The sequence below is a fragment of the Catharus ustulatus genome, chromosome 4, assembly GCF_009819885.2.
Source record: "Catharus ustulatus isolate bCatUst1 chromosome 4, bCatUst1.pri.v2, whole genome shotgun sequence".
In the NCBI taxonomy this organism is placed as follows: Eukaryota; Metazoa; Chordata; class Aves; order Passeriformes; family Turdidae; genus Catharus; species Catharus ustulatus.
Window position 1 is genome coordinate 70520903 of NC_046224.1, and position 11287 is coordinate 70532189.

The 11287-nt window shown below is 44.7% G+C and overlaps 1 protein-coding gene and 1 pseudogene across 1 annotated transcript; both read left to right on the top strand.

The window, feature by feature from the left end:
* The first annotated feature begins 134 nt into the window (after nt 1-134).
* On the top strand, nt 135-5688 carry RAB19 (RAB19, member RAS oncogene family). Its single transcript, XM_033057209.1, has 3 exons — nt 135-342; nt 1845-2028; nt 3913-5688. Exons 1-3 carry the CDS (start codon nt 148-150, stop codon nt 4176-4178), a joined length of 645 nt encoding a protein of 214 aa, XP_032913100.1. The 5' UTR covers nt 135-147; the 3' UTR covers nt 4179-5688.
* Nucleotides 5689-9617: 3929 nt separating this feature from the next.
* LOC116995763 lies at nt 9618-10795 on the top strand (annotated as a pseudogene).
* Nucleotides 10796-11287: the final 492 nt, after the last annotated feature.

An 11287-nucleotide genomic window follows, 5' to 3' on the forward strand; every position in this document is an offset into this window, starting at 1 on the left:
GGCTGGCCACAGCACTACAGCTCCCGGCGGCCCCGCGGCTCCGAGCGGCGCTACCTGGCCCGGCAGGTGAGCGCCTGGCACCGGGCTCCTTCCTGGGCCTGCGGCTCCTCCTGCCCCGCCTCGCCGCGGGCCCGCCCGGCGGCCGCGATGCCGTTCCCCGGCTCCGGCGCGGACGATGCCTTCGATTACCTCTTCAAGATCATCCTGATCGGCGACTCCAACGTGGGCAAGACGTGCGTGGTGCACCGCTTCAAGACGGGGCAGTACAACGAGAAGCAGCAGAACACCATCGGCGTGGACTTCACCGTGCGCTCCATGGACATCGACGGCAAGAAAGTGAAGGTGGGTGTGGGCAGCGGCCCGAGCAGCGCCTTGGCCGTGCCATCCTCATCCAGGTGCCGGCATACACAGCCCCTCCGGCTCGGCCCTGCTGAGGACAGCTGGCAAAAGCTGACTGCCTTTCTAACCCTGCCTTTCTCACCAGGGGTGTTTCCCAGTGCAGCTTTCTCTGAGGAAGATGCCCTGGGGGAAGCAGTCACCCTAATTTGGGTGCCTGCTTGCTCTCGTGACTTCTCTGCATCTACTCGAGGAAAGGGCTTGTGCTTTGCCCGTAGGGAAAATAGCTATATAGTTTGGAGGGGAGTCGTCTTCAGAGATATGGGGACTTGATCTGGGACACCAAGGAGGGAAAACCCCCAAAGTTTGCAAAGGCTCCACTTCGATGCGTGCTTAATTTGAGGGAAGAAGACTTACAACACAAACACCAGAAGAAATTGCCAGCTAGAACTTCCCTCTGTATCCTGTATTAGGATTCTGTGCTCTTCTTCTTTTGCTCATAAAAGGCTGTAATGTTCTGTATCTTCTCCTTCAGTTGTTGAAAATGAGTTTCTTAGCCTCTTGGCAAAGCTGGCTTTACCCTTGGAGCCTTCTCTATAGATTGATTCTACAGACTTGTAAATGGCTTCTCAGATCTAGAGAGGACAAAGCCACACTGGGGTAGTGGAGTGAGCTGGGACAGGTCTGGCTGCCTTCTAGACACAGGGCTTGTCCTAGTTTGGAGGACAGGTGTCTGCTAAGAAAGGCAGGAGCCTCTCTGAAATGGAGAATGTAAACCTCCTCCCTCCAAATTATTATAAACTTGAAATCAAGGGGCTCTCAGGCAAAGATATGGGAATTAGGAATAACAGTTCTTTACTAGGGAAATTAAAATAGAAATACAGGACTACAAAGAAACAAACCCCAAACCCTGACACAGTCAGAGTACAACCTGACACCCCATCAGGCAGGGTGTTGGTAGCAGTCCCATTAAATGGTGGCTGCATCCTCCTGCAGTGACAGATGTGATTCAGTTGGAGCAGTGCTCCTGTGCAAGGTGCAGTTTTTCCTCCAAAGGTTCAGTGATGATGTGGAAAGGTCCAGTTTTCCTCTGGAATCCAGTGGAGAAAGGGCTACCCTTGCTGTTCCAAATCTCAGGTTTTATCTTGGTAAGAAATGTTGGGCTCTTCCCCCTGGCTGGAGGAACTTCCAATGGGATGCAGTAATTTTATCAGTCCCACAGTGGGACTCAGTGGCCATTAGCAGAAAATGACTGGCTGGAGGAAGGATGGGTTGTGAAAAGATAAAGAACAATGCCCTGCCTGGTTTCAATGTATGGCCCATTAGCAGAATATCTCCCGTGGAGATAAGGGTCACTGCCCCCACCTGGTTTCAACAGACGGTTACAGAATACACACTTTTGGTCACATCCTGTATTGCAACCTAAGACAGGGATTCAAATGCTGAGGGCAAGCACATAGGAAAATGATACTCCCTGCTCTTTACAGCTTCTGTCCTTTCTCTTACAGATCCAAGTGTGGGACACAGCCGGTCAAGAGCGCTTCCGGACAATAACCCAGTCTTATTACAGGAGTGCCCATGGGGCCATCCTTGCCTATGACCTTACTAGGAGGTCCACATTTGAATCCATTCCTCACTGGATTCATGAAATTGAAAAGTATGGTGCTGCAAACTTGGTCATGATGTTAATTGGTAGGATTTTAGTTTTAAATACTGTGTTACGTAGATTTTTTAATATGAATATAAAATCTCCCTCGTTTCCTACCACTACTTGAAGCATCTATACACTCTATGCGTTAAGGAAGGATTCAGTTCTAATTAAAATAGATCACCAAGTGTGTCAATTCAGCCTAAGCTTAAAAAAATGAGGAGAGTCATAGCCTGGTCCTGACAGGACCAAACCCATTGAAACCTTTTTTCGGTTGTTCCTTTCTTGTTGGAATAACACAACAAGCTTTGCTGCCAGGCTGGAGGCAGGGACCACCTTGTTGAGGTTAGAATTGCAGCAAGCCTGACCCCTCTACTCCTGATGCACAGGAATGTAGCAGCTCAATAATTCAAGACGAAGGGGAATGCACAGACTCCTGGTTCTCATCTTTCCTCTCTGTTCTCTTGATATGCATGCTCTGTAATGGGATTCCGAGCAGGTAAGACAATAGATGGGGAGGTGGCTTTTGCAGAGCATGGAGTGCTCTGCTTGCATTCCACCAGCACTCAGCAAACTGCCTCTTTGAGTAAAGCAATGGCTGGGAATGCAGCTGGTAGGAAGCCACGGTTCCTTTCCCTTGGGTTGCATGGTTATTGTTGCTGAGAGCAGCTCAGCAGCCAGGGCTGAGCCCCAAGCAGGGCCCCTGAGCTGCTGCCTCTGCTCCCAGCGCCCTCCGTGCTTGTACTGCAGAGGTTTCTCCTGTCCTTCTGCTGGAAGATAAATTCTGACCTGCGTCTAATGCAGTGCCTGGAATTTTAGGGCAGGGGACGTGTAAATCACTGCACTTTGGCCGAGTTTTTCTATCTTCTGTCATGAATCTAAAGAGACTTTTCTCTGTGTGGTGGGGGATGGTGGTGGTTGTTGATTTTTTTTTAGAGAGATAAGTTCTGAAATTAGTAAAAATGAAGCTTTTGTTAAGGATCCAGCTTGGTGCATTCTTCCAAAGCTGGTGCTGTTTGCTCTACTTACATTGGCAGAAGTCGTTGTACATTTAATTACGCTTAGTCATGTTAAACACCTTTCTAGCAGGTTAAGGTTTAGAAACCTAACTTTCCTATCTGCAACTGAAGGAGGAAAAGGTGGTTGGGTTCCTTTTAAGAAGCCAAATAACCCTCAAGCTGGGGTTTTTTTTGACCATTTTTTGCTTGATTTTTTTCTTTTTTTTTCTCTTGTGGGGTAGGTTAGTTTTGTTTGGTTTTGGGGTTTTTTTGGTTTGTTTTTTTTTTGTTCTTTTAGAAATACTATAAGGAACTTTATGGGAGGGTAGTTACTTTATACATATTCAAGATAGGAGCTTGATTAAGGTTTGTCTTGAAACTACGAATGTAGACTTAAGCCAGTTACTAGAACTGATAAATCCACATATGCTGCAACTGCCTAAATACACAAAGGCATTTTATCTGAGGCATTTCATGATGGATTTTGAATAAAGTGCTGCAAGTAAAAGTTTAATCTATACATGCAGAAACAACTTAAGTCTATATTTTAGGCATTAAGGTAGCTGATCTGAATTCTTGTCTTTTTACATCACCCTAAAAGATTTTTTTTAAAATTCAACTTAAATGCTAGTTGACATTTAGAGCTACTAGAGAACAGGACTTCCAAATAATCCTTTACCTCCAGTACCTACACTAAGTAATTAAATGAACACAAGTTTTTAGTTTTTTCTTCGATTTCATCTCATTTGGCTGCAGTTTTAAACCACAGTCTGTATTTGTGGCTCTGATGTGCTCACATCCTGTTCTAGCCAGTAACTCTTACTCCTCACATAAATCTGTTGTTTAATGAAACTGAATTCATGCATTGTATTTAAAAATAAATTTTTGAAAGACTTTAGTGATGGAAGTATCTCTCTGCCTGCTTTTAAGGGAACAAATCGGACTCGCTGGACAAGCGCCAGGTGCTGTTTGAAGATGCCTGCACCCTGGCAGAGAAGCACGGGCTCTTAGCCGTGCTGGAAACATCAGCAAAAGAAGCTCAAAACATAGAAGAGGTGTTCACATTAATGGCTAAGGAGCTGATAGCTCGAAATACCTTACAGCTTCATGGGGAGAGCCCTCCAAACAGCTTCAGTCTTGACTCCAGGCCAGTGATGGCCAGTCCAAGTGTGGAGAAGACCCAGTGCTCCTGTTGAAGAGAGACTTCAGGGAGAACCTGGAGACTGCCATTCTTCTGAGGCTGTTTGATTCAATTTTGTTCAGTTGATGAAAGTGTTCTGTGTGGCCTCAAGGCATCTCTCTTGCTATTTCTACCTTGCAGCTTGGCTTGTGAATATTTTCAGCGATCATTGTTGCTGTTGGTAGCACAGGTTGCTTTGAACATAGCAATGTGAACTTCTGAGATGAGAGGACTCAGGAAGCTGCCAGCCCTTGCCTTAACCAAAGAGAACTGTAAAAATTATTGCCTTTAATTATTTCCTTACATGTCTTTCTGGCTGTGTCAGAAGATAAATTTGCACCAGAGTTCTGCACTGACCCTTCCAAGCTGTGTTGCTGGTTTTAAGTACAAGCACTTTCCTCTCTGCCGGTAGCTGTAAAAAGTCTGACACATGCTTGGACAGCACTAACCCACTCCTACCTGAACTTTCCTTTAGGAGCTCTCCTGACGTCAGGCAGGTAGCCACCCATCCCAAGGAGCTTAATACTTGTGAAAGAGTACAGGATTTCACATCTCCCCTGAGTTCCTCACCAGACAAACCTGGACACATCTCTGCAGTGGTACAGCAGGCAGAACATGATACACTTCTTCCTGGGGTGAGAAAAGTTGCCTTTCACTTTGCTTTGGAATAGTCAGGATTGTTTCCAGTACTGATCTCCATCTTGCTGCATGGACTTGCTGGGAGCAGCAAAGCTTCCAGTGGAAGGACCTTTTTTTCATTCCTCCCTGCTAACCTCCTCTTGCTTTTGATGTGCTGATTTTAACCAAAAGCCTTCTGCCAATGGCAGCTTGAGAGGATCCCTATTGATTTTCAAGGGAATGTGAAGGATGAATGCAAGTTCTGTAAAACTCAGCAAGGTTTAAATTAGGTAAAAGATTAAAAATTTAAATTATGTTAGAGCGGTAAGGCAATGGTTTGGGGGGCACCAGAGAGCTGCCCTAGGTGAGTATATCTGCTGCTGCTGTGGAGACTGAACATGGTGGTAGCAATGGAAGGTTTTGGCTTTCAGTTTTAAAATTTGGTTTTCAATTGCAAGCTCTGCTACTTGGGGCTCATTTTTCTGTATGCCTGACCTGAATGAAGGGTTTGAGCTGGGGTTTTTTTTTGGTGAGGGTTTTGAGGTTGATCGTTTTTGGGGTTTTTTTTCTGTTTGCAAGTTTTTTTTTCCCAGTAGATGGAAACAGGGAAGGAGGAAGAAAGAAACATCAGAGGAAGTTTTTTTGACTGCAGTCCACATGTACCAAAGTGTATCACTTAGTTACTGTTAAGCTATGAACTGCAACTCCAACTCTGTAACGATAAAACACAGATTGTGTTACATGCAAAGCAGCCTTGGGAAGGCTGGAGTGTTGCCAGCTTACCCAATGGCTGGCTGCCCCTGTTTCCCAAGTCCTTGAAAAATAGGGGAAAACATGTAGCAAGTATTGCTGGAAAATCTTGTCTTAGAAGCACAAAAAAATAAAGGAGAATGAATCATTGAATAATAGTCTTGGAAATATTTCTAATATTCTTAATGCTTTCTCTGGCCAGGTTCTTTGCTATTGCATGCAAAGAGCAGGGGTTAATTCAGCTCTGTGTAAGCTGAGGGAGCAATCTTCTATGCTCCCCTCTTGCTATAGCCTGCTGCCATCTCAGGCATCCTCTTTCTCATGTTTACTTTTTAAATCTTTATTCCTTCTTAATTTTCACTAACCTAGCAGTTGCATTCCAGTTTGCACATTTCAGCATCAGTAAATACCATAGCCTTTCAATGTGGCAAGCCAGCTTCCAAACAACTAGTTTCTACAGCTCTTGGCACTACAAAAGCAGTTAAATGTAAGCTTAATATTTCTATTCCTGGTAGTAGTTTGTAATCCATCATTTTTACTTTTTTTTTGTAGTATCTTCCAGCAGACTGCAATAGAAAAAATTGCTTTCATCTCCAGTTACAATCTTTCATTGGTCAAGAATTAGAGGAAGGATGGTACCAGCAGAGTGTTAACTTGGCATGGTTCATTGGGTTTACCATCTTAATTAGCCACTACTGTATGAAGTTAATTTGCTTACCCTCAGTATGGAGACTTCTGCAGGCTGATGTGATCCTGAGTGCCCAGTGCTGCCAGGTTACAGGGCTCTTGCTGTTCTCTTCCTGTACATGTGGAGCTACTGGCAAAGCAAGAGCTTCTTGGCAGAAAGCTGTACAACACAGGATCAGGGAGAACAGGCTTGTGGCTGCTCCCTTTCCTTTAACAGGTCCAACAGGCTTGCTACTCCTCCAAGAAACTTAGTCTTAGACACCTACCCATTGTGCAGCTAAACCAGGAGCATGACCTCTTTTGGTTGGCTCTGTTTGGCATTTTCCATGAGGCCTTTGGGCAGTTACACTGAATGGTTTGCACAGAGTTGCTTTTCCAGCTGTCCTGGCATGAGTGAAGAGCAGCACTTGCTGACAACAATCTTCGGAGTTTATTGGTAACGCTGTTACTCATGAGGTAATAATACATGAAGCTATGAACTTGTGAAAAATCCCCTTAGTACATACAGCCTGTTATTCTAGACTGTGAGAACCACTAAATTAAAATACAAGCTCAGCAGGATCTCTGTAGTTGTGCCTTTCCCCATCAGAGAGCAGATGGAAACACCCAGCTATGACAAGGCAAAGTAGCATTAACTGCTATGGAACCTTCTGTTAATGGTTTGTTCCTCAGCACCATAAGCAAATTCCAAGTGCTTCTTGACAGCATCATTAATGCATTTGTACAAGGGTTATAATGTTGTTTACAACACTATTTTAAAAGCTACTACTACCCCACAGGTTTCAGTTTCAAGAGCTGCACATTCAGCTTGAATATGAGCTCATCTGTTAAGTTCTTATCTACTGTGAAGAAGTATTTGAATCTTTGCTGTGGCACATTATTTGCACTAGTGTCACAGCCGGGCCAGATGACAAGAAACATTACCTATTGGTGGAACAGGGTAATAAAAATAATTAGAAATATTTTTCAAAGTACCAAACTGACACCTCCCAGAAGCAGACTAATCAAAAGCCAACTGTCTTGGTTTGGAGGACAGGTGTCTGCTAAGAAAGGCAGCAGACTCTCTGAAATAGAGAATGCAAACTCCCTCCCTCCAAATTATTATAATCTCTCAGGCAAAGATATGGGAATTAGGAATAACAGTTCTTTACTGTGAAAATTAAAATAGAAATACAGTACTACAAAGAAGAAACCCAGAACACTGACAGTCAGAGTACAACCTGACACCCCGTCAGGCAGGGTGTTGGTAGCAGTCCCATTAAATGGTGGCTGCATCCTCCTGCAGTGACAGATGTGGTTCAGTTGGAGCAGTGCTCCTGTGGAAGGTGCAGTTTTCATCCGAAGATCCAGTGGTGATGTGGAAGGGTCTGGTTTTCCTCTGGAATCCAGTGGAAAAAGGCTGCCCTGATGTTCCAAATCTCAGCTTTTATCTTGGCAGGAGCAGCTTGGCTGCAGCATGTCCCAATGGGATGCAGTAATTTTATCATTCCCACAGTGGGACTCAATGGCCATGAGCAGAAAATGACTCGCTGGAGGAAGGATGGGTCGTGAAAAGATAAAGAACAATGCCCTGCCTGGTTTCAATGGATGGCCCATTAGCAGAATATCTCCCACAGAGATAAGGATCACTGCCCCACCTGGTCTCAACAGAGGGTGACCAGAGGTTTCCTGGTTCTCAGCTCCCAGAACCCACATTTGCCTGCTGTGTGTGAGGGACCCAAACAGTCATTGCTCAGTAAACTGGCTCCTGAAATAATTTTCAAGCACTACTCTTAAGCAACTGTGTTAAGAACTGGAACTACACCAACAGGAAATCACACTCTTTTGAGAATAGTTCTAGACAGCCAAGAGCCCCTTTGTCCTAAGAGCACTTCACCTTGAAATAGAAATTCAGTTTCAGATGTGCAGGGCTTTAAAAAATCATTTAAAGCACTTTTTTCTAATGCTGCTGTTGTAAATCAACCTTCACACAGCTGCCTGCACAGCTTCTGTCAATGCAGTCACATCAGGCTGCTGTTGCTAAGCAGGGGCTGACTGGCTTGACAGAGAATGCAAACAGCACACCCATGGATAAACAGAGTTCAGCATATTTGCAATCCTGCATTTCCTTGCTACTGCTGTGTCCATGAACATCACTGCGTTTAGTTTTTACTCCTAAGTCTAGTTTTGCTAACCTGAAATGAAGACCACCACAACTACAGTTTAATGGCTTTCTAATGCTAGCAATTAAAGTGACTTTGTAGCTACTTGATCCCTGCAGCACAGTCCTGTATTGTATTTCAATCCCAAAGGATTACATGTGGATTCCCTCATTTTAAATTGCTGCAGCATTAATAATTTCATCTACACAAGTTTTGTTCCAAACATGAGACACCCCATAGCTCAAAGCCCCTTCAAATACAAATCTCCTCTGTACTTGCAGTAGCAGCAAAGTCCCTTTGTATTTCATTAAATGAACCAGGTATTTCCTCAAAGATTACAATCCACCTTGGGCCACAAAGGCCAGCTGTGCCACCACCATTTGAATTAAAGCAGCAGAAGTTGTAAAAAGTGCTCTTACCTTGTATGATCACATTCAGAGCAGGGAGAACAGGTAGCCCACTTACTCTGTATTTTCTAAAAGAGGCAAAGGTCTGTTTGAAACTAAATGTATATATTCTGCCCTAAGGAGTAAAGTCAAGGCACCTCAAGTGACAAGATCCATCTTTTTTGAAAGATTATTGATTTGAAATTAAGATTATGCTGGTGGAAGTTTATGGGGACTTGATCTTTTCACAATCCATCCTTCCTCCAGGGAGGTATCTTCTGCTAATGGCCCATTGAGTCCCACTGTGTGACTGGTAAAATTACTGCAGCCCACTGGGAGATGCTCCAGCCAGCGGGAGGAGCCAAGCTGTTCCTACCAAGATAAAAACTGAAATTTGGAACACCAAGGTAGCTCTTTTTCCACTGGATTCCAGAGGAAAACCAGACCTATCCATGTCATCACTGGATCTTTGGAGGAAAACTGCACCTTGTACAGGAGCACTGCTCCAACTGAGCCACATCTGTCACTGCAGGAGGATGCAGCCACCATTTAATGGGACTGCTGCCAACACCCTGCCTGACGGGTGTCAGGTTGTACTCTGACTTTGTCAGGGCTTGGGGTTTGTTTCTTTGTAGTACTGTATTTCTGTTTTAATTTCCCTAGAAAAGAACTGTTATTCCTAATTCCCATATCTTTGCCTGAAAGCCCCTTGATTTCAAAATTATAATTTGGAGGGAGAGGGTTTACATTCTCCATTTCAGAGAGGCTCCTGCCTTTCTTAGCAGACACCTGTCCTCCAAACCAGGACAGATTTTAGCACTCAGCGTGGTGCTTGAGTGCATCGAGACATAAAAAGGAATAACAGTTCTTGAGTAAACTTTTTTTTGTGTGCTGGACATAGAAACCTCACTAGGGAAGCTCTGGCAGCTGTGCTGGGGGCTCTGTGCAGGAGCTTTCCCGAGGTCCAAGTAACCACACAGCCGGATAACACGGGATGAGCAAGGGCAAGGACAATGTCCCACAGGAGCTCAAGAGCCAGTCTGTGCTGCGGCTGCCACCAGAATATGCCTTGTCTGTGCAGAGAGCAGTCCAGTCCTGTGATGTCAGCCTGAAGGACAGGCTCACCACTGAGCTGCACGCAGATGGGAGCCATGGAATTGTCCATGTAGACTGGGCACCACTGGCAGCCAAGCTGGTGGATCTGCCCTGCATCACCGAGAGCTTAAAACCATTGACAAGAAAACCTTCTACAAGACAGGAGGTATTTGCCAGATGCTTGTTTGCACTGTGGATGGTAATCTCCACTCACCTTTGGAAGAGCAAACTCTTACTCACTGACCCCAAGGCAAACAAGTAGAAAGACAAGGACAGAGAGACATATGGAACCATGGCATCACTCTTCCCCTAAAAAACATCTGGAAATGGTGATTCCTCCAAAGACAGCTAAGAAGAAGTTTATCAAATCTCCTAACGTAGAAAAAGAGGTGAAGCATCTCCTGAGAACCGATGCTGAGGCTGTCAGTGTCTGCTGGGAAGTCAGTGCTGAAGATGAAACAACAGAAATAGATAACCATGGTTCACTCACCAGCCTGTTTAACTCCCCAGGGATGTTGGGGCACAAGCAAAGCCATGGCTCCTCAGAACACAATGAGCTGCAAGAAATATTTAATAATAGCAGCAGCAGCAGCAAGAATGAAGATGAGAGGGATCATCACGACAATGAAGTGGCATCTGCACCTGAACACATCAGTGACTGTGCAGCTCCACCCACCAGCCTCCACCAAAGCAAATCGCTCACCTGGATAGTCTCAGCCTGTCACATGTACAGGAGGAAGCTTTAAAAACACCAGCAGCTACACCTACACCCAGGCAGGGAGTAAAGCACTCCTGACTCCTTGGGAAAGCAAGCTAACATGTGCTCTGGCTGTTAAGTTCATTACCTTTTCCCATTTTATCAGAACCCAGCTTTATTACAAATGCAGGTTTGAATGAAGCTGAATGAAGCTTTCCAACAGGATGTAACAACTTACGTCCACAGTGTAGGGGAGGGAGGTGGTAATTTTTTTCTGTTTTCTCACTTTTATCAGTTTAAAGTGTCATTTGCTTAAATTACATTCCTTTCCTCCCTCTGCTACTTGGCCCCTGGGAAAAAAAAACTAACAACAAACTGAACAAACCAAAAATGGCATTACTCTGTTCACTTAAACTTCCTTAAAATCCTACCCCCCAGCATCTGAATATGCTTCTAGCAGTTTACTTCCAACTTGGTGGATTTCTGCAGAATAAGGCTTCTATCTGACTCCACACAGTGGAGTCTCAGGAAGTGACCTGTAGCAGTGCTTGGACTTGCTGTCCAAACAGCATTACAATAGGAAACTATAAATAAGAGCATGTCTCACAGGTGGCTTTGTCCAGTGAAAATAAAATTAACACAACACTTCTGAGAAAGCAAGACATGTCAGTTCCTACTAATGGCCCCAGATACTTCTTCAAGATATCAGCTGTCTCAGCTGTCTGTTTGCAGTGTGTCCCTTGCATTACAG

What these genes read in the sequence shown, in the direction of transcription:
- RAB19 (XM_033057209.1), top strand. Translation starts at nt 148, where the DNA reads ATGCCGTTCCCCGGCTCCGGCGCGGACGATGCCTTCGATTACCTCTTC. An exon ending in TCGACGGCAAGAAAGTGAAG is followed by an intron (nt 343 to 1,844) that starts GTGGGTGTGGGC and finishes TTTCTCTTACAG; the next exon opens with ATCCAAGTGTGGGACACAGC. An exon ending in CTTGGTCATGATGTTAATTG is followed by an intron (nt 2,029 to 3,912) that starts GTAGGATTTTAG and finishes CCTGCTTTTAAG; the next exon opens with GGAACAAATCGGACTCGCTG.